Source organism: Bombus bifarius, unplaced genomic scaffold (genome assembly GCF_011952205.1).
Source record: "Bombus bifarius isolate JDL3187 unplaced genomic scaffold, Bbif_JDL3187 scf7180000008286, whole genome shotgun sequence".
Lineage (NCBI taxonomy): Eukaryota > Metazoa > Arthropoda > Insecta > Hymenoptera > Apidae > Bombus > Bombus bifarius.
In genome coordinates, this window is record NW_022884569.1 from 205,987 (window position 1) to 228,838 (window position 22,852).

The 22,852-nt window shown below is 40.0% G+C and overlaps 2 protein-coding genes across 8 annotated transcripts in view; both read right to left on the minus strand.

Moving 5' to 3' along the window:
• Positions 1–635: 635 nt before the first annotated feature.
• On the minus strand, positions 636–7,690 carry LOC117212258 (WD repeat-containing protein 19). The gene is made up of 19 exons (XM_033456886.1): positions 6,453–7,690; positions 5,877–6,256; positions 5,577–5,787; positions 5,380–5,492; positions 4,889–5,306; positions 4,583–4,816; positions 4,371–4,496; positions 3,998–4,295; positions 3,732–3,930; positions 3,568–3,665; positions 3,181–3,463; positions 2,883–3,111; positions 2,566–2,818; positions 2,011–2,471; positions 1,835–1,931; positions 1,563–1,769; positions 1,192–1,478; positions 1,039–1,115; positions 636–981 (listed from the first exon to the last, which is right to left on the minus strand). The coding sequence occupies exons 1-19, from the start codon at positions 6,465–6,467 to the stop codon at positions 855–857; spliced, it is 4,113 nt and encodes a 1,370-aa protein (XP_033312777.1). The 5' UTR covers positions 6,468–7,690; the 3' UTR covers positions 636–854.
• A 2,094-nt stretch (positions 7,691–9,784) lies between these two features.
• The window catches only part of LOC117212256 (SH3 and multiple ankyrin repeat domains protein 3), a 177,696-nt gene continuing 164,628 nt past the window's right edge, over positions 9,785–22,852 (minus strand). For 5 of the 7 annotated variants that reach the window (XM_033456883.1, XM_033456879.1, XM_033456880.1 and 2 more), the window contains 13 exons: positions 22,114–22,294; positions 21,417–21,736; positions 20,567–20,831; positions 17,953–18,646; positions 17,267–17,496; positions 16,441–16,617; positions 15,580–15,790; positions 15,137–15,338; positions 14,608–14,917; positions 14,180–14,373; positions 13,895–14,056; positions 11,979–12,279; positions 10,242–11,452 (listed from right to left, as the gene is read on the minus strand). In XM_033456883.1, the coding sequence (XP_033312774.1) occupies positions 10,242–11,452; positions 11,979–12,279; positions 13,895–14,056; positions 14,180–14,373; positions 14,608–14,917; positions 15,137–15,338; positions 15,580–15,790; positions 16,441–16,617; positions 17,267–17,496; positions 17,953–18,646; positions 20,567–20,831; positions 21,417–21,736; positions 22,114–22,294 (4,458 nt within the window). Of the gene's footprint in view, positions 11,453–11,978; positions 12,280–13,894; positions 14,057–14,179; positions 14,374–14,607; positions 14,918–15,136; positions 15,339–15,579; positions 15,791–16,440; positions 16,618–17,266; positions 17,497–17,952; positions 18,647–20,566; positions 20,832–21,416; positions 21,737–22,113; positions 22,295–22,852 lie in introns of all 7 variants that reach the window. The other 2 variants (XM_033456882.1, XM_033456884.1) reach the window with 2 other exon arrangements.

Below are 22,852 nucleotides of genomic sequence, written 5' to 3' on the forward strand. Positions count from 1 at the left end.
ATCTTTTTATTAAAAATATACGAATAAATAATAAAAATGATAAAATACAGAATTAAAGTCATCTCCTATTTTAATAAAAATATGAAAACATTTTTAATTTTTTCGAAATATAGTTCAACTTTTCCTATATATTGTATTGCGTTTTATAAAAATGGTAGTTTTTTCAAAATAAATATAACAATAAGATTATTATAAATTCCTATCTTTAATGTATTTTATTTCAATTAACTTAACGTAATCAAGATATAAACATATGCCTTACAGAGTTTATTAGTATATTAAGACATTCATTGTTATTATTGAGTTTAATTTTTCAAAGTCATGCCATGTTGTCATTTTTCTCGTTGTATGTGCATGTTTCTTTCTATTTATGCGAAGGAATCTTGATAAGTCGGAGTTTAATTGACGGAAACCCGTTAGATGTCGCTTTTATTACTCATTATATCTTATCAATGCTTACAAAATATTCGTACAAGCAATTGTTTATTTTAGATATATATTATACATGAATATGTGCCTTTCTGTGTGTGTATTTGGCGCGTGCGTACGTGTGTGTATACATATACGTATATATTGATGATAGTAAATTGTTTAATCTGGATAGAATAATAGTGGGGGAACTGAATCAATTACAATTGCTTGGAGACTAGTTTATTGACAATAATATCTATATACTGTTGATACTTCCATGCATGGTCATTATTTGATTTGTGCACAAATTTTATAAATAATCTATGAATTTATATAAGCTACTTGTACTTGTCTATGTTGTACTCATATTGGACGGCACCGTTTGATAGGAGTAATAATATTTGTATATTTTTCAACTCCTATTAAATTATAACTAAAACTGTTTAAGTTCTCACTGGTGATTTTCCTTCTTGAAAATCGAGATAGGAACGGATGTTAAGAGTAGATGAAACCATGTTAACATCTACTTTTTCCGAGCACATTGGACACGTATTTTCAGATTCAATAATCCTAGTATAACAGCAAATAATTATATGTATTATCTTTAAAATAAGATGTCATACATACCTTAAGAATTCACTTCTTATGCAAGGAAAATCACATTGTGGACATACCGTGAAATCATCTTCAATGATATGTCGGCCCTAAGAAATGTTGTCTTATTAAAACACAATATATGTATTAAATTTCAAAATAAATGCATGCTTCAGAAACACTAACTGTAGCTATACAAAAAGGTATTGTATTTTTGCACTTGTCGCAAGTAATCTCTGTCTCTGTAAGTTTGCTCTTGCAATATGGACATGGAGTTAAAGGTTCCTCTTCAATTTCATTATCTTTTGATTTTGGTGGCTTTCTTACAATTGCCTCAATTTTTTTACTATACTTAGCATCAATTTGGCTTCTGTATTCCGGACGCATCAACATAGCAGCATAATTAAAAGCAGCATATTTTAATCCAGCTCTTTGACATTCTATTACAGTGGAGGTCAAAATCGGAACAATATCTAAAGGAAAAAGAATATGTACACTAAACATTATTCGTATTATTTCGATATTTAATTATACATATTTATATATATTTTACTAACGTGATGGAAATTTCGATATGTTATTGGCTACTCTTATTAACATACGAGCACCACGTAAATGATCGTTCTTTTTTACATGAAGTCTCACAAGGATATATGAATGCAAAAGTCTTAAATTGTTTTGCATCTCTGAAGGTATATTGATTTTATTCTTTTTTAATTCTTGATACATGCCAAATAAAACATCATGAGCGCTTCTATAATTTCCTGTAGAAAAAATCATCACTAACACAATTCTTTTAACATTGGTTATATAAATACAACAAACATACCGTTAATTTGTTCTTCATTAGCAATTATAATTGCTGTCTTTGCAGCTTCTTTGTACTGTTTTCTAGCCATATATAATCTGAACAGATATTTAGGATCCTGTAATGAGTATGATTAGTTGAACATCAAGTCAATCAAGTATCAATACCGATATCTTTATTAAATCAGATACCAATACCTTTGGTAATCCATCACCACCTAATAAAAAATCAATTAACTGATTTGCTAACTTGTCATCTTTTGAAGAAGCAACTGTATCAATGGCTAATGACAGAACTTCATTTTCATCTGTTACTAATTGTGCAGCTTTTAATAAATGTCGTAATGCTTTTTGATATTCCTTGGCATAGAAGTAATATTTTCCAGCTAAAAAGTTATTTTTCTGAGATTCAAAATGCATCGCAAGGCTTTTAAAATCTTCTTTTCGCGCATTGCTGTCATCAATCGTATTTATTAGAATTTCTCCATATAATTCCATTTTTCCATGTTGATTAGCTAATTGGAATGCTTCTTCGTGACAATTTGATAAAATTAAGAACTTAATTGCTGAATTATAATCATTCATTTTTTGAAAATATTTTGCGACCATCTTAGCTCCTTCTATACTTTTAGTTTGTTGTACTACTTCAACACTTCGAGCTACAATTAGTAAGCCATATATGTATGTACATTTTAGATGAAGTTTAATAGCTAATAAATTAGATATAAGATATTTTAATATTAATTATATTACCAGGATTGTTTAAATATTCCAAATTAATCCTAATTATGTTTTCATAATCTTTTGCAGTTTCATATGCCTTTGCTGCTTCTTCATATTTGCCTTCAGCTTCTTTGGCTTTAGCATATTGTATATTAAGTTTGGCAGATGAGATTTGTGGTAGGAGTTGCCCCACTTTCTGCCAATTTTTTAATTTTATATATGCAGAAGCAGCTTTATCAAAATATTCAGCTTTTTCATATAGTAATGCAGCTTCATTAAATTGCTATAATAATAACCCAATTGTAATACTTATAGAACATATTTATACGGTTATAGTACTTACACACCTTCATTGATTCTAATATTTCTGCACATTCTTTTCGCAATTGTCTTGAACTTTCATTGTCCATAGCTATGTTTACACCCCTTCTACTATCCCCACATCTGATAGACATTCTCGCAATTCCAGCAAGACATAGATTTCGATGTTGCGGATTATGTGTAGTTGTATTAGATATATTATTTGAATCTACCAATCCACGTTCATAATTTGTTAACGCTTTTGGATAATTACCCCTAGAAAAAAAATTCAAAATTTAAATACGAACACATAAATAATTTACGCATTTAATGTTGTATTCTTACGTAAATTCCAACTGTTGAGCATATTCTCTAGCAATATAAGGAATTTCATCAGCTTTCAATTTTTGGGCTAAATTTAATGCTTGTTCCCATTGCATTAGGTCTCTTCTTAAATACAAAGCTTGTACTGGTTGAGATGATTGTAAAAAAAATTGTTCTGCCTCATTATAATTACCAAGTAAAATACAAGCATGTCCACATAATAATGGTAATTCATCTAAGGTTTCCATAGTTTGTAGTGCCCAAACCATCGCAGCATCTTCTAAGTAGCGGTAAATTCGAATTGCTGTGATGAAAAACGATTATTTGTAAATAATATATTTATACGTTTCTTATAGTAACAACAACAACAGCAACAACAACAATAATAATAATAACAATAGCAAATACCAAAATCAATATTTAAATTTGCAATTGCAATTTCTCCTAACTTTAACCATGAGTCTTTTTCATTAATTCTCTCACACGTCTCCCATGCCTGTTGATATCTGAAATATTTAATAGAATAAATATCCTATAGTCAACAAATAAAGAAATAAATAAGACACGTTTACCTCCTGCAAAGAATCTGATTTTCTAATATTTCTTTCATTTTTGTATATTCTACAATATTTCCTATATCTTCATGAGAAGACAATGTAATTTGCATTAATTTGTTAGCTGTTGAACTTAATGTCAATTCTCCAGAATACATCAATAGTGGTAATGTTTCAGATGGCAGCTTTGTTGTATTTATCTTTATAATTTTTGTACCTGTTTCCAAAATATACGTAATATATTTGTTTTATATATATTGTATAATTTTCAAGTTTTAACTTACCTTCGATAAAGTATTTTACAAATATGTATGTAGTAATGAGAGTTTTATTGTAAACAGTAAATATATTACGTTCCAAAATATTTTGATCCCAAATTACACCTTCAATGCAACCTAGACAATCAGGAATTTGTAAAACAGTTTCTTGCACAGGATTATACATATAAGCGTCGAACTTGTTATCTATAAAACATAATTGTGTTCCATTTGTATCTAAATAGATTTCCTTTATGCCATTATCGTGTATATGTTCAGTACATTGATTAAAGACTTCTAAACTAAAATAGATTATGTGGCCCATCTAAATATATCATAAATGTAAGTTAGTTCTTTCAGTATTTACTTAGAATTCCATACGTTTATAGAAATAACTTACATCACTGCCATAGATTAAGAAGTTGCTACTAAGAGCATGGCACGTTATTTTAAAATCTGAAACACCTAAGCCTGGAAACATTTTTGTATCCTTCCCTTCTTTCGATAGTGTTTGATCCATTTTAATCTACAAGGATAATAGGTTAACACATAGTTGATTTACTAATACACTAATGTAACGTAAATTTATATGTGTTTTAATATACTTGTTACCGAGTGCAACTGTAATTTGCCATCAAATAAAACAGATGCATAAGTTTCATTCAATCTTATACTATCTATTGTTGCTAAATAATCTCTTTCAAAATGTATTGTAGTATTGTAATCCCTTCCGGATATATCCCAGAACAATGCTCTGTTATTCAACCCTACTGCTGCATGTATTGGACCTATTGTTAATACCGACGGTTCTATTATAGTATTAATTATTATTGGCTCTGGTTTCTCCTAAAAATTAATTTTATATATTTACATACAGTTTTATGCAGTTTTGATTTTATGCCATGTATTTAGATTTACTTTATCTAGCGTATACAGATGGACTGTAACTTCTGTTAAACTGGTAAGGAGTGCAATCCTATTTCCACAAACGCTAGATAATTTAGGAATTTGTATTAAATAGACTAAAACATTGCCACTGTGTGTCACAGTTGCTATCATTGTACCATCCATTGACCATTCTACTGTATTAATTCCAGTTTCACCGCTTACTGTAATTAATTTTTCAGTTTCTTCTAAATTTTGCAAACTATGTATTTTTATGACATTATCCCCACATGTAGCGATTTTTCCTATTGTTTGACTTATGGCCAAGTCAGTCAAGGAATCTTTATGATTCTTAACTTGAAATAATTCTTGGCCAACTTCTTTAATATGTGTAGATATTGCAGTAAAATATCCAGTTTGAAAACCAACTAAAATATATCCATCCCCATACCTAAAGTAGGACATATAGTGAAAACAAAAGTGATTAAATTTAAGTGATTTTTTAATGATCTAAACCTTTTTACCATTTATAAGTAACAATAGGTCCATAGCGTTTTTGAAAAGCTAATTCAATAGGATTCTCTGGATCCAAAATATTGTATAGAAATAAAGTGGTTTTGCTAATAATAAGAGATACCTGGCAAATAATGAGAAAATTAATACTTTAGATATACAAACACACATGTATTTTATATATCACTGCTGTATAAAGAAATCATACTGTATTTTCACCCCCAACTCTGTGATCCATTTTCATCTCATTAAACTGAATATCAGATGCATCACCTTGAAGAGGTATTTCGCGCCTTGTATCCCCATCACTTGTACTGATAGTTAAAACCTTATCTTCACTGACTAACGCAAGAAGTCCCTCATAAGACCAAGCGCCACAAGTTATCCTTTTTTTGTGCTTTCCCAAAATTGGTATTCGTCTATATATTAATTTATGATTTAATGTAGGATTATATAATATAACAATATGTAAAAGTATTTTCTATAAAAATACTATGATACATCATACTTGGCATTTATATGGTCATAAAGTACTAAATTTCCTTTCTGTGTTCCTACTGCTAATAAACAAGCTCTTTTTGCCCATATCATACATGTTAATCCATCTCTTACACCAGCATCTATTTGTGTTTTTTTTCCAGTTGTTGCATCCCATAACGTGATAGTAGAAGAACTTTGTGATATAATAGCTAATAGATCTCCATCAGAATCCCATCCAAAACCAGTACATAAACCAGCAATTTGAATACGTTCTTGTAATTCACCTTGTCTATCAAAAATAGCAACTGAGGAATCATAACCAGTAGTTGCTAGATGAGTACTATTACCAGGGCGCCATGAAATGAAAACAGTACCAGTACCATGGGGTTGATACAATTGATAAAGGACCTGTATCAAAACATTTGACGGATAAGCCATATGCATGGTCCAAATAAATGTTGATGTATTCTTAAATAGTTTGAATGGATAAGCATCTTCTTAAATAACGTTTGTAAATGTTCTTTGTCATAATTTAAATCTTAAATAACAAGTAAGCAAGGATATTGCATAGTTTTCTTAAGAAATTTGTAAATGTATAACCTACCTTATCAATCGACATTTTTTGAGGCCAAAGTTTTTAGCGTTATAGTCAAGAAGGCTAATTGCCTAGCAATGTATAAAAATGTTATGGTGGCGCATAGTTAAAATATTAATTTATTAAATGAGACATATTTTACATGTAACGTTATATTTCTTTTATTCGCCATGTTGTTTATGTTTCGATAGGCCTCGATCAATTTCAAATTGTGTATGTGATTGTTGCCATGGATCGTGATAGATAGCGCTGTATTTTATAATTCACTTTGTTTCTTTCTATTCGAGTTTTCAATAGCTTTAAATTAATTGACAAAGTGGAAACAAAACTATTAAAGAAACGGTTAGACAGATAAATGTGAGGTTCATTAAAGTATGCTGTCGTTATTTGAACATGATCGATTATTATTTATCATCGGAAAATTGCACGTATCTTGCAACTCGTAATACAGTAATTATAGTGCAAAAAGTACTAATAGTATTCGCAGGATGATAATTAAGATTAAAGAGAAATGTATCAAGTATGGATGAACGAATAAAATAGATGTATGCAATAAAGGTTCAACAGAAAGCTTTTAAAATTCAATTCGTGTTGCGTTTTTCACGTCTAATCTGATACTAACGCAATTTTTGTTCTGTAAATACATGCATCTGGTTATGTATAGTTATGCATGTCAATAATGCTGCATCGGCAAGATCCACGGAAACATTATGCGTCGATGGTGATTATATCGAATGCTTAAATTTTCAGATTTATTATCGTTAATAAATAAATTGAAATTGTTGCAATATATTCGTTGTATCTGGATAACAAACGTTTATTTAGCTATCCAGGTTGTCGCTTTATAAATTTGTTTAGTTCCCTTCAATATTTTTTAAAGTGTCTATATTTCGTCACCGTTAATGGCGAGCGTGTACTGTCTTCATTTAGGAAGAAATAATTATACATATATGCGAGCGATTTCTACTCGTGATTTTTTTTTTTTTTTTTTGGAATAAGCTACAAAACTTCCTACCGCCTCGTAAAGCGAGGTAAAAGCCGTTTAGTAACAAATTCTAAGGACACGGATAATCAGGTGATCTATCTTTCGAATAATCTCGCGCGAGCTTGAAGCATTTTAAAGTGTTATCATACTATTGAAACAGTTCGATAATGCGATAATGTTCGATAATGAACGAGAACAGATAGATTCGAAAGTACAATATTACGGACAGTATATAAGGGTCATTTGTCCAAAAATGGGTGTAATGTCAACTCTTTTTCATAAATTTCGATATATTATACACTATTATAATTAATTTTGGCAGGAATGTCGTAAATGGGTCATCGCAAAAATTTCTTCGGTTCGTGAACTATTTAGTTTCTAAAAACATAACTTCGCTGAAATTCGATATTCTCTTCCTTTTTTTTCATTTTTAAAGGAGCTTTAAGATCAATATAGCTTTACTTTGAAACAATCTTAGATCTTTAACTTTGAAAATATCATACAGGAACGTTGAAATGTCCTTGGAGTGACCTTGAACCATCGAGTAACTTCGAGCGGCCGTGACCTTGAACTTTTTGATAACTTCAAGGAGAGTATGTCGGCGAACCTTCAACGGAATTATATTCTTTTAAGCGAATTATGGTTAAAAACTGCGCGATCTTTGAAAAGAATAATCCAACGTATAGGATATACCTTCTTCATTTCGTATATCTTTCAACCTTTATGTATCTGTTTTTTAACAAAGTTTGCGCGGGCACGTATACGAGGAAATTAGCGTAATCGACAATACCGTTTGTTCAAGACCGCAAACAAAGATAAAATTCTATTCTTGAAACGGTTTATTATTACACGAGCCGTTGTAATGCATACAATATTGCTTTACTGACCCGAATCAACCAGTCGATCAAGTTTTTGAAACGATATACACGCATCAGTGATCTTTCGTTCTTTTTTACCGATCGGAAACAAACAATAAAATATTTAAGGAACATTTAATACTTATCTTTAATATGATTTCCTTCGACTCGAAAACTGTTTCATTCATGCTTCAACAAGCATGCACTTGACTTAACATCATACTTCACTGTTTTGTATATGAATATGATTTAACTTGAAAAGGCATAGAAACAATAATTAGGAAGGACGTTGCTTTCATGGATATCGCTTAAATCTATCGCGGTGTGATCATAAAAGTGATGATAATAATCGTTCCATCGTTATAGATATTCAATACGTAGCAATGTTGTTCGGTATATATATACAGTATGTAGCAGTGTCGCCGAGAGTCGCGAGATCTTTCTCCTTTATTTCTCCACTGCCGATCAATTATATACTATATACAAAGGATAAATCAACGAGGGTTATTCCATTACAAGAAAAGGATCGACTTTTGATTATCTTCGACGTGAAACACTTCGATGAGGGACCAGAGATAACCGTGCATTTCTTTTTAGCGAACAAACATCATTTTCGGTGAGGGAAAGATCGTCAAAGTTATGCTAACACCTCGCGGCTCTCAGGAGCCTGATTCAAATGGAAGGAATACGATCTATCTTACAAGCTGAATAATGTTGGTGCGTTAACGTAGTACAGTGCGCCTCTATTAACGCGATTACGAGCTTAGAGATAAATTCATACTCGTCGTAACGCTATTACTCGTTATTACAAACTAGAAACAATCTCTAATGACTTTGTGAGTAGAACTTTGTAATTAGGCTCTTGAGCAGTGTCTAAACACGAGAGAAACGGAATCGAACTCAACCGCGCGCGCGCTTTACTAGCTAATCCATTGATTCGGCACCTTCGATTCTTTCTTCTCCGCATCGAATTCGCGCCACTCCAATACTAAAAAGATATCAAACGAATTACGATTAGCAGCACCGATTCGTGTCTTAGCACGATTTTACATTTCGATGCGTTCTTCCTCGAAAGTGCCTTCGTTCTTTTCTGCTTGTTTCGCGGTGGAATGGGAGAAGTTGATGACGTTTACAGATAGAGGTTGTTACATGTAAAAGTATTAAACACGCGTCGTACTTCGATAGAAATATGAAAAACAAACCGATATACGCTACGCATTCGTTCTCTACGTTTCTTACACGCACACATACATAATACACACACACGAGCGTGCATCGTATAGAATTATTCTTTCTTTATTCTTTTCTTTTTCTTTTGCTCGCTCATTTCTCACTTCTCTCTAATTACGAGCTACAGTACGATTTATAGATCCTTCCTTTTTTTTTTCCTCGTTCACCTCTTTAGGCCATTCCACGAGACGGCTATGGAATTTTGACATTCACGAACGTTGCGTCACACCGCTTTGTGTGTAGAAAGCATCGCGCGCACGTTTCTTTTATAAGTCTAACGTATCTGCGGTTCGTACGACTCATACATATTCTAGGTTTTACGGTAAAAATTCACTGAATACCTTGTTCACTACTACAGACCCTTTTGACGGAGCGACCTAAACGGCGCCCTATTCAAGTACGGATACTTTAGCGATAGAGAAGACGCGCGCGTTCGTTCCTTACAAAACTCCTCCGGCGCGGGGAACGTTGATCGATGAAAAATTTTATTGCAGCCAATCGCATCGTATGTTATTCCCAATGGTCGAACGAGTTTGCGTTCGATCGTTGGTCCAGTGACGGAACAGGTGATATTTAGGGATCACGCGCAACACTATGTGCGTACATAATTATCTCGGGAGGAGAAAGGTTAATAGGGAAAGATTAAATTGACTCTGGTAAATCGTGACCCGCGATCACGCGACTCGAACCGTCCGTTCATCGGCGATCCTTCGCAACGATTCTTTCTCACTGGTTATGCAACCGCCCACCGGAAGCTTTTACTTGATTGTTGGTAACCTTCGGTATCGCTCCGATGATCTTCACGCGATTCTGTTGCTGTTGTTGTTGCGGTTGCTGCTTGTTGTCGCAGAATTGAGGCGGAGGAGCGAATACCAGTTCGTCGCCGCTGCCCGCGGAAGGTCCAGCGTTGAACTCAGGCGGTGGTGGAACGAACAGATCGTTGCTTTGTTCCTCGGCATCCGCCTCGATCGGTGGCGGCAACTGGGCTAGGCTAACCGCGTGTCGCGTCAGTAATCCGCTACCACCGTAGCTCGTTCTTTTCGGATTCGTCTCCTTCTCTACATTGGTGACGGAGAGCACCGTGGTCGGATGTTGCGCGGCTTCGTTGGCAAGATTTCTAACGGTCGTATCATCGAAACCTGTTGGTGGACCCACTGGCACGTCTTGGTCGGAACTCACACCACTCGAGCTGTTATCGCCGTCCTCGACGAGGGATTGCTGAGTTTGTTGCAACAAAAAGTCGTTCGGGTGGCTCTTCGAAGACTTCAATTGCGTTCTGACCTTCTGAATTTCTTCAACGCTGAACGAATGTGGTAACGAACTGCTACCGGATGAACTCGAACCCGAGGTGTTCGAGTTGCCCGATGTTTCTCGAGTGGATTCCAATTTCTCCCTTGCAGCCGCTTTCTCGAGTTCCTTCGCGATCTCTGATTCTCCATCATCGTCCGTCTCTTCCTCTCCCTCGTCGTTGTCCGATTCCGACAGGCTGTAATCCGGTTCTGGGATCGGCGGAGCTGCGTTAGTCACCGTATTTCCAGCATTGTTGTTCGCCACTGACGAGAGATTCGTGATCGAGGAACTGGTACCGATGGCCTTCTTCTTTCTTTCCCTGACACCAGCCGTACTGTGACTTCTGTTGGTCTTCAGAGGTTGCGCGTACTGGTTGTTGGCCGACTGATTGTTGTTCACCTGGTTGTTGTTGCTGACGGTGTTGTTCACGTTTTGTTGGTTGTTTAACGGCTTGAAGGTCGTGTTATTGGTGGTGCGCAGACTGTGCGATTTCCTCACGTGACAACGGGTCGTATGAGTTGGTAGGCTGCGAGAACGATATCCTACCGTCTTCATATCTTCCGGTGAGGCGTATAACTTGGCGCTATTCGATGGTCGGAAGCTCGACATCACGCCATAACCTCCGTCTGCTGTCGCGGCTGCCAGTTCTGCATAGAACAGGAAGAATATAGTTATCTTGTGTGGGAATAATTTCTACAACGCGGTGTTGGAAAGAGACTAGCGGAATGGTACAGCAGCGAGAGGAGCATTCTGCTCGATTCGTTCATTAAACGACACGATTGGCAGATGTGACCATTTCGACCGATCATAGTATCGTGCAGTTTTATGCAAATTCATATTTCTCCGTATGTTTGTAAAATTTCAAACGCTATGTAAATAGCGTAGGGAAGTTTCTAACCAGGTGGATCTTTCGCTTCATATTCGAAAAACTATACTTAAAAGAATTTTAAAACTAATATCAGGTATAAGGGTAGGATGAGTAAAAGAAAACGGTAAGAAACGCGTGTACGATCGAGATGGGTATAATCGGATTTATATCTATTCCACTCGCCTTTCTTTCCAGCTTCCAGTACAATAGGAGCGGAGGCTGACAAGCAGCCACCGTGAAATTTATCACGAAATAACACGTGACTGAACCGTAACGCGTTGAAATATCCTGACGATATACGGTACCTTTGACTTGCTGTATATGAGCCATATTATCGTACACAGAAGCCGGCGTGACTACGTCCGGCACGTTCGCGCCCACGTTCACTTTGACGACTTGACCGACCGGTGGTGGAGGTGGCGGATGGTTCGGTGGTGGAAGCCCGTTTCTGCCATTCAACGCGTTTACGTCCTCCTGGCTTCTATGCCCTTTCGGAGCCAAAATAGACGACTGAACCTGCACGTTTAAGTCCGGTGTACTGTGAAAGTCTCGGTGAAGATCGGAACCACCGCCCAATCCACCGAAGAATCGCACTCTTGAGTTCAGCTGTGAACAAACCGACAAAATCCTATTGGGACCCACGATCCGGCGATTTCGAGGGGATAGCGTTCACAAAAAACAATAGCTGGTCGCACATACATAGCTCGTACTACTGTCACAAGTAACGCAATATCCGAGAATTATACGAACTTGGAGAAGCACCGATAAAAAGCAATTTATATTCCCTTAACGCGCAAATTTTTCTCCTTTATTAACGAGAATGACTAAATCTCTGTCTTCAAAATCGAATGTTTAAGAAGCAACTAATAATAACTAATAATGAAAATAGGTGTATAATACACATTTTATAAACATATTTTCGTATAAGGTACCGTAGTTCCAATTTACAAAGATCAGTAGCTACAAAATAATCGGTTATGGTCACGTACATGTGCTCATTAATTGGTTAATACCATTATCGTCTTAATTTGCATCTACTTATATTTACAAATTTATCAAGTTCCATTTTCTCCTTGTTTAATAAGATTTATACATTTTGAGATGTCGAGTGACTTTGAGATTATTTGGCGACTCGCGGGAATTTAAGATGGTTCGCAATTCTGAGAAAGTTGGATGTTATTTAAACGTGTAACGGCCGATTATGTATGGCACACGGGGGAAGAATGCACGATCATGCAAAAAGTGTAAGCAAAGTAATTAAAATGTTCGTTTCATGGATATACATCGTTAGTTCTGCGAGGCGTGTTCATAAAGCTGAAAGTGATATCCGATACCCTTTCGAGCATCGGATTTTCATTAGCAAATGGCTTAGTCACCTGGAATCATGCAAGTCACGGACGCGCTAGAAACAAAGTATTTTCGATCAGTAATATAAGTCGTCCTCGTTGTCTCTCTCGTACCAGGAGCGCCCCTTGCTGTACACTCGTGCTGGCTTGCGAGAAAACTACAACACACATGCGTAAAAACAGCCACCATCACCACCTGGGTAGCATGCATCGAGGAGCACTAGCCACTCTGAAAAATACTTTCAATACTCTCGCCGAGAACCAGAATATCGATAATGGTTAAACAAAGAGTGGGGAGGCACAGCGACTAATTAAATGACCAGAAATACTCGGGTCACCAACGGATCACCAACAACACGGATCTACTGTAACGGCAAACAATTTATCCAAGTTACGGAAAATTAAGTCGATCGGAGTTAAACAAAGCTTGCCGCTTCTAGGGATTCCTCTGACCAGAAATTTTACAGTCGAATCGTTAACCCTTCCCGGATATATAATACTTACTACGCGAAACAATTTCTCATCCAAGTTTCATTTTTCCAATTATCTTTATAAAAATATACATTTCTATAAATGCACTAAAATGTAAAATCAGTTTTACCGAAGGTAAATACGTTTATCGTTTAATTGATTAATGATCTAAAAAAAGTTAACTCGCTGTTGAAACGATTCTCCTTTATATTTGCCAGATAGAATCCTTAGAATAGACAGTTTAGCGGTTTGCTTAGTTTCTACAGCTGTCAAACACCGCAAACTCTATCACGTTCGTAACCATCGAGCAAAGTATCACGCGACAGAGTATAATAAAACGACCCACTACAGAGGCAGATCGAAAAGAGTATATACGATTAACTTTCGAGGGAAAGTATCCTTACTTTGCCTTTGCGTTTCATTTCCGCTACGCTCGCGTATACCCTGCCGGTCTTAGCAGGTGAGGAAGGATGCGACTTGGTAGCTTGACCAGTTTGAAAGTGAGAGCTCATCATGGACGAGCTGTACTGACCACTGGTACTACCTTGCTGCCGCTGAAATAGTTCCTGGAAGAAAGGAAGGACAAAGCTGAAGCCTCAGTTCGTTCGTGCAGTGCCATTCGAGGAGAACAAGAAGCGCATCGTTCGTGATCGAGCAACGGTATATGCTTCGTGATTTTTCATACGTACCTCCAGTTCCGCGGCAGTGATCCTACTGGAGGTAGGTCTCGATCGAATACTGGCCGTTCGCGGCTGCACCGGTGTGTTCTGTCCGGTATTGGGTCCGGTCGATGGTTGCTGAGGAAGATGAATCGATTCCGCGCTACTCGATTTGGCTCCCGTCGACGTTATTTCGTCGCGATCGTCTCTCTCACCACCACCTTCTGCATGTCACGAGAAAACATAGTAAATTTGTACAGTATACTTGGTAATTACATATATAGGAGAAGAAACTAATGTCGAGCGGCGATTATACACATATTTATATACATGAACGAAATTGTTGAGAACAGTAGCGGAGAGCGGATAGGACTAGGTAATTTAGGCGAAACAATTCATTTCTATTGGAATTCAAGCCGGCATTACTGTATTTTTTACTTTTATCATCAAAAGTTTACCTAATCCCGCGACCATCGATCTTGCTCGAGCGCGACCAACGCTCAGAGTGGTTTTCGGGTCTCTTCGGGGTGGCATGGGAGCCGGTGATCTGCCAAGCGTACCGCCAATCACCACGTTGTTGTTACCTTTACGCGGAAGGGTTGCGTACTGTCTCTGAATAGGTTGACTAGTTGGCAAAAGGGCTGCCGATTGCGAATTCGGAAGGCTGATCATCGGGGAAACTACCGTCATTCTGACCAGTTCCCCGGATTTTCGGATCAGGTCGACTACGTGTTCGTGCGACGCCGTCGTCACATCTTCACCGTTGATCTACGAAAAAGTACCAGGCATCGATAGAATAGAAGTTGAACAAATTGATAAACCAAAGTTAGAAAATAAAAACGAAACTGCGATTAGCAACGGTTGTTCCAATATCCATTCGAAGCTTTCTATGTTTCCAAGTTTCAAATCACGTTTCAAGTAGGTAAAATTCGAATTTTTCGTATACAATACGAAGCGATTCGAACTGCTTCTCTACTTGTTACTTACTTGGATAAGGTAGTCTCCTTTTCGGAGGCCAGCTAGGTCGGCCACTCCTCCTTGATCGACGTCGTCCAAGTACTGCAAGGCGGGATACCTGGCCGACGGCGTCAGTTCCATTAGAGGCGAGGTTGCCTTGGCGCCCCGTAATACGAAGCCGAAACCTTTTCTCGAGCGATGCAGTACCACGGTACGAGGTTCAGACGTAACTCTGAAGATCAACGAATTGAATAACGGTTACTCGGTGGATTAAACCAGCGTCGTTTCCGTTAGCACTCAAGGCTACGACAGGCTCGAGGATATTCGAAGATATTCGCTCTAACGGACGCCTCTCTAGCTTGTAAAAATGTCCGATCTAACCGATGTTATTATTATACGTCTGTGTAGGATGCATGATAATGTAAGATGATAATGTAAGATGTAATATAAAGTAATATACGTAAGTGACTCACGGTTTCTTCAGTCTAGGAGCAGTAGCGAAATACTTATGTTGAGATTCTCTACGGCCCAATACTCTGTTCCGGCCATCCCTGGCAGGTTGAGGACCCAGTGGAATGTTCGTGTGACGGAGCCTGACTTCTTGTACGCAGTGCGCCGGAAACAGACCCGTGCCCTGTCCCCGAAGCACTCCTTCGAGAAGACCACAGTCGGTCGCTCCGGTGACTGTTAAAAATAAAAAAATAAAAAATACAACTCACTACCGGCGTATTTCAACCTTCTAATTTTAGAAATTATCGACTAAGCAATAAAGGTATTTGGTTTCGACGAGATTGGCTTGAAATTTTAGCGTGTTATATCTCCCTTGCAAGAATACCATCAGAAAAGATATATAACTGGTTGATTATTCGATGAATCGGTGTATTTCATTTGAATGCACCATCGATGAGATATTTGAGAAGAAACAATTAACAAAGGTCCAGGATATTTCCACCACCATGCGACTGTTGTTCGGGCAATTTTACTTTTTCCCAGCTTATAAGAAAAACATATAAAACGTAACGTCATATTACAAAACGTATATAGAGTACGACACATCATTTACAAACGACTATAACTAAATTATTAAAATTAAAATTCGCTTAATCTAGATTCGTAGAATCAGTCGCCGTGTCGAAAGTAATCCCACAATCAACTATTATAACGAAAAAAAGAAATACGAATCTACCAAAGTCCACAAACTCGTAAACAAAAAATGTGCATACTTACGAAATAAAAATCAACGAACAGCGTTCGTTCCGTTATCGGAAACGCGATAAACGCGAGCCTTGATCGAATAAATAAAGAGCGATAGAGAAGATAATTATAGTCTGTACCTTCCAAGATATCTCCCTGATTGATATTCAGATGGCCTAGAATTCCGCTGTTGTAGCTCTCGACGCAAACGACCGTGGTACCTGGGATCGAGAGGGAATTGGTAGTGTCCGACTGTGAGGTTCCGACCCCGGAACTGTCGCTAATCACGTCGGAGGCTGTATCGCCGAGACTCTTGTCTAAAAAATTTACGAAAACAAGCATGGTCGTTTGAGCTTTTCATCGTTCCATTGGCTCGATCGGATTCTTAGACCGGCTTGAACGTCATGCAACGCTAGATTTGTTAACGGAAAGTAGAAAGCGCCAGCTTAACGCTAAAACGATATATCCGCTCTTTTGAAATTTCCTAACTAGTAAATACGTGTGTACGTAGAGAGAGTTTCGTGGCGTGGAATGTCTAGATCGCCGATGTTACATCCATCGAGACACAGATAGTCGTATCTCGCGTGTTGTTTCGTCATCGTCTCGAGAAACGTCATAGCACCGCGTGGAACAGACTCGGCAAAGTTAGCCTGTCTGGCATCGCGTACCATTTCTGATGGTGATGGTTCGACGTTCGAGTCACGCCAAATATACAAATACACTTGATCGTGTTTCTCGCTTTCTCTTTTTTCTCTCTCCCTCTCTTTCTCTCTGTACCTTTCTCTCCGTGTCGCATCAGGGGATCACGTGCCGTGTCCCAAACGCATATACGGAGGCTACATCTCACGAAATCTCTTGAACGATGAAGGTTGCGAGCACGCGAGCTTCCGTAGAACCGCATTCTCGTCGCTCTGGTCGCGACCGAGAGAGGCAAAAGTCGAGGAAAATAAACCTGTGTGTGTATACCTGTGACGATGCTGGCGGAATCTTCGCCGGACGGTTGATTGCTGCCTTCGGAGAGGCTCGAGCTAGCCGAGCTGAAAGGAGCTAGACTCCTGCTGCTCGGTGACGGCGACGGCGGCATCTCCATCGTTCTGTGCATGTCAAGACGGTGTTGAAGCTCGAGCCGGTGTTCTTGCAGCCTCGTCAGTCCCTCCATTCTTACGTTCTGATAGTTCTCCGCGGTGGCTGGTAATCTTGAAATGGAGGCGGAACTCGTATAGGAGTCGAACGTAACTACGTTCGACCTTATGTTCGATTAAATCTCACGAGATTAGCGTAAATTGTCTTTGCTTTAACGCGCGATCGGTTAATTCCCGAACGCGCGGATGAACACGCGGGTTACCCGCCACCCGAACAACGTACGATCGATTGAATTCGTCGCGAAGGTTAGTATCGGAAAATAGCCTGTTGGAAACACGTGTGAAGTTATATCGATATCGAATCAAAGATAAGAGCAGACGCCCTGGTTTCGTAAAGAACGCGGCAAGAAATCTCGACCTTGATCGGTCGGATTAATCAAAGAGAAGAGATGTTGGAGATTTGAGTGAACAGCACGGAGGATAAGAAGGGACAAGAGGAGTAACGAGGAAATCCCGATTTCGAGAGCAGCCGAGTTCGCAAGAGAGATCGCAAAGACAGTTTATGCTTACCTCGCGTTAGGATCCCTCAGCGAATTGGGGCTCTGGTAGTCCGAGGTAATCCGATGACCGTTCTGCTCGGCGGATCTAGCGGCAACGTGCTGCTCGGACGGTATTCTCTGTAGCTCGTTTCTGGTTGCTTCGATGGACGGTACTCTGGCGAGGGCGGCGTGATGGGTGTCCGCCGTCCTCGCGATACTGTTCGCGTACTGCTCGGCGGACGGTACTCTGGTGAGCGTACCAGTTGGATATTGCTCTGTGGACGGTACTCTGGTGAGCGTACCGGCGGTCGCGGAGTATTGCTCTCCGGAAGACATCCTGGTTACGGTGGTGGTACCGTTCGCGGTCGCGATAGGGCTGGCATATTGTTCCGAGGACGGTACTCTGTTCAGGGTGCCGGTGGATGGATACTGTTGTTCCGTGGACGGTACTCTGGTCAGGTTGCCGGTCGCGTATTGCTCGGCGGACGGTACTCTCGTGACCGCGTTGACGCTCGCCGTGTACTGCTCCACTGAGATCGTTCTGGTGAGGCTACCTCCTCCGGAACCGGTCAAACTTCCACCAGATCCGTGCTGTTGTTCCGCGGAAGGTATCCTGGTCAGGGTGCCCAAGTTACTGGCCGAGCAGCTCGTGGTCATCGTCGACGTGCCGCCGAAGGCCACCGACCGTCGTTTCGGGTTGTAGCGTGGCGGCCCTTTAAACGGTACTGGAAAATCGAGGGTTGCAAGGTTAAGTAAAGAAAGGATTACTTAGCCTTACAAGTAGACGCCGCTCTCCGAAGGTATTCGTCTTCCTTTGGAGCGAGATCGTCTCTTTGTCACTTTTTCTCTCCCGATATTATCATCTTTCTGTGTTCTCGCTCACGAGTCCAATGTGTGTGTGTGTGATCTGACACGCGCGTGTCCCTTTCTAAACACGATTTCCCCGAATCCCGAATCCCTGGCAAACAGTATTTCTTTCGATCTCACGAAATGCTTTCTCTCTCGTTTCGAGCGTGCTTTTTGCTACGATGCGTTTCCCGTGCATCGTACCATGTTTTTCAAACAAGCGAGCGATTCGATTGGACGTCCGCGACCTTTCGCCGCGCGCGTTTCGTTTTCACAGAATTTTCAAGCGGACTTACAAGCTGCCGACGGCACACACGCACGCACACACGCGCACCTACACAAATTGTTAAATACTCGGCATTGCTCGACGGCATGTGATTCACGTTATGTCACGTGTTATAAGGAACAACGACGATCGAATAACGTTATCATCGTTAGTCTCTGTATACAAGAAAGCGGTGAAAAGCACACGCAAGAGTCACGCATTCGACGCGGTTGCTTGTATCTGTTTTGTACGATACAATGTGCCCGAGGTTGTAAAGGTGCCACTGAGATATATCCGCATCGTACTTTCGTACTTCCTTTTCTCTCTTTTTTTTGTTTTTTTTTTTTTTTGTTAGACAGACACAGCACATGTGCACCGGTGATTTCGAGGTTGCCGTCAACGGGCCACCGGACTCCTCGGAAGCATCGACTGGAAACAGCTTCGCTTTTTCCATTTTACTCCAAGGGAATTCCAATGGTCCACGACGACACACGTACGTATACTCACAAAGTACGTCGAAACTACCAAACATTACTAGTCAACTTGTTTTCACGACTTCGCCATTGCCGGGCTTGTCAATCGAACGTTCGATATCCGTTTTGTCAGCAGCGGAGTTCGATTTCTCCGTATCTGTACGATTTTCAAAAACAATCTCGTTAGATCCGACAACAGCGAAGTCGCTCTACGACGAGACCAAAAGATACGGCATCGTTAGTAATTACTCAAAAGCAATCAAACTTTAGTCGTTACTTCTCGTTATATCGTTACAAACATACTCGACGTCTTACAAGACCATCACCACCAAAGATCCCATTAGACTGTTACAATTTCATGTACTTTTGTCATACAGCACAGACACAGATACACGCACAATTATATATACGTAAATATATATTTGTATGTTATATATTTACATCGTTAGACTAGTCTATGGTTCACTAGCTACTCTTCGCTACGCTACGAGCAAGCGCTGAAGCGTGTTTGTCTCTTAGTAGACAGGTAAAGAAAAAAGGTGAAGCGTTCTACGTACATGCACATGCCAGGCTAAATTCGTGACGTGCTCTATGTTTAAAAAATTCCCGGACGGTCGATGCGAAGTCCGCGCTTTATCAGATAAGCGTTTCGCGTAGCTACTCTTCGTCTGTCAACGGACGTGTTACGTCGTGTATACGTTGTACAACTCGAGTTGTCCGTAATCTCGAGTGCGAAACGATGTCGTCGAACGATTCAAAAAGGATTGCGAAACACGCTCATCGAATTCTCCGAATCACGAGTTTTTCGTGATCGCTGTCGATTGCCTGAATGTTGTCTACCTATTAAGAATCGGCTATCGCATGGCACGATCAAAACGTAGAAAATTAATCGATCAACTGATCGACCAGCGGTCGCGTGGAGGGGAGGTTTGGTTTCATCTTTTCTCTGTTGCTTGAAAGAACGACAAAAGGAAGATTGTCTCGCCAACAGTTCCTCCTTCCCCTAATCACGTCGAATCTTCGACGAGGTTCGCCTATCTGTCAGTGTGATTCGCACTCACCAACTTCCTCCGGCTGATAGTTCTTAATGACCTCGGCCAGCTCCATGTTCCCGGCGATCACGGCGACCTGGTAAGGCGTTTGGTTCGCGTAATTCAAACTGTCCTTCTGCGCGCCTCTGAACAGCAACTGGCGTATGCAAGAGGAGTCCGTGTTGTTCACTGCGCAAACGTGCAACGGTGTATTACCAGATGCGTTACGCGCGTTCATGTCGGCGCCGTAAAAAAGCAAGTGATCCAGGTGTTGGACCAGGTTGTTGCGGCAGGCCTGCGAACACCACACCAAGTATCGATTATCGAAGGGGACGCGATTATAATTAAACCGTACTTTTCCTACCTTCCCTTAACTTGTCCTTCAAACCTTACCACGTGTTGCTCGAGATAGATACGTCCAGTCTAAAGCTGCGTCCTTACTGCAAGCAACAACCAACAACTTTCGGTCGATGTGTATTTTGAAAAAGTTGCCGGTTTACTGTCCAATGTTTTTCCACCATTTTTCGTGCTACTGTTTCTCGTAACAGAAGTCGATTGTTGTTTGTTTCCAATCAGAGCGGTAAAGATCAGAGTAAAACGAAACACATTCTGGTGGAAACAAACGTTTCACGACGAAATCGTGCGTGGACAATTTTTCTGCTAGGAAAAACGACCATTTTGAAACCGAAGCAAACACCAGATATCCGTCGTTCGGTATGAGAAATGTTTCTGTAAGTCGATATGTGTTGATTATCGTTTCAAACATGCAACAACGACAGACAATAATGAGTTTACCGTTGTTGCTTAGACGAGGACGCAGCTTAAACGGACAGTGCTTTAGGAAATGGTACAAAAGAAAAAGAAAAAATTGTTGCGAGACCTGGTGCACTTCCTGCCACCCCTGCAAATCCTGGGCGCCGATCGTCGCGTGGTCATGAAGCAGCGTTTCGCAGAGCATCGGGTCGGTCTTGTATATGACGCTGTAATAGAGCGGCGTCAATCCTTTGGTGTCCTTGTAATTGGGGCTGGCGCCAAGCTCGAGCAGCGTCTTCACCGCCTCCAAGCTGTTTCGTTCGACGGCGCGATGCATTGCCGTCAGACCCTCTTTCGTTCGATAATCCAACAGCGCGCCGCCGTTCACCAGCGCTATTATGACCTTCGAAGGCTTTTTCAGGGTCGTGGCCAAGGTCAACGGAGTTTCTGCAAAAGCAGGCAAATTTTCGCGTGAGATCACTCGCGGTACATCGACGTGGATTCCTAACGCGTGGAAGATTCTGATGGACACGAGGAAATCCGATGACCACTGACGCGGCCTCAAGGTCGGCATGTTGTCTCGAGGCGACAGAAGGCAAACGCGTGGTTGCGAGTTTGTGATTAGCCAAACGAGAAATAGCTGGCTACATAGTGGAATACAGTTATATCCGACGTTTCAGCGAGAACTTTTCCTCTTTGCATGAATTAGCTCGCCACGAAGCTTTTATCTAAATGAAATCGAGCTTTTTCGGCAACTACGGTAGAACGTTTGCCGGATCAGTGCCACAAATTCAACCGAGAAAGAAACTCGTAATCGGTTTTACCTCCGGTTTCCTGGCAGTGGAAATTAGGATCCAGACCCTTGCTGCACATCTTGGCGATCTTCTCGACCTGGCTGTTTGCCACGTATTCCAGTAACCTTCGCAAGTTCGTTCTCGTGTGCATCGCCTTCAGCTGTTTCTCGTCGAGATGCAGCATCTTGTATACTCGTCTCTTGTACTTGAGCTGCGAATTACAAAATTCTAAGTTAAATCTTAAGTCATATTGTAGCTGGCCATAGATTTAAATCGGTCAGAAAATATAATTAATTATCAAGCGCATATAGCGATTATACCATCCTGCTTAATCAGCTGTCGCACGTCCACAGGTGTTTTAGGCGTTTTTTCAACACCGATCTTGCTCGATGGTCGCGAAATACGCACGTTAGTTTTTCCTCGAGGATAGACTTAGCCGGAAAATACCGAGGACAAAACGTATAAAATTATCTCGGCTTAATGGGGGATTCACCCTGTCGCTTCCTGGTGGTTACAGCTTCTTTGTAATTATCGGAGGCGTCGTGCTTCACAGCGTTAGATTACTGACGGATAGGCAATATCGCAGCTACGACCGCGTTAATGACTACCGTTAGCAGCAATTATGATTATCCAGGGAACCGGAGTTGCAATGTAAATTAGAGATAGGCCGCTACGAAAATAACGAATGTACCGTCATATTACAAAAGCCCAACCGCCTTTGATCAACGAATTTTTTACTTCCTGTCGTGCAACTTTTTACAAATTAGAC

What these genes read in the sequence shown, in the direction of transcription:
- LOC117212258 (XM_033456886.1), bottom strand. An exon ending in AAATTTAAATATTGATTTTG is followed by an intron (nt 3,464 to 3,567) that starts GTATTTGCTATT and finishes TTTTCATCACAG; the next exon opens with CAATTCGAATTTACCGCTAC. An exon ending in TACCTTTTTGTATAGCTACA is followed by an intron (nt 1,116 to 1,191) that starts GTTAGTGTTTCT and finishes AACATTTCTTAG; the next exon opens with GGCCGACATATCATTGAAGA.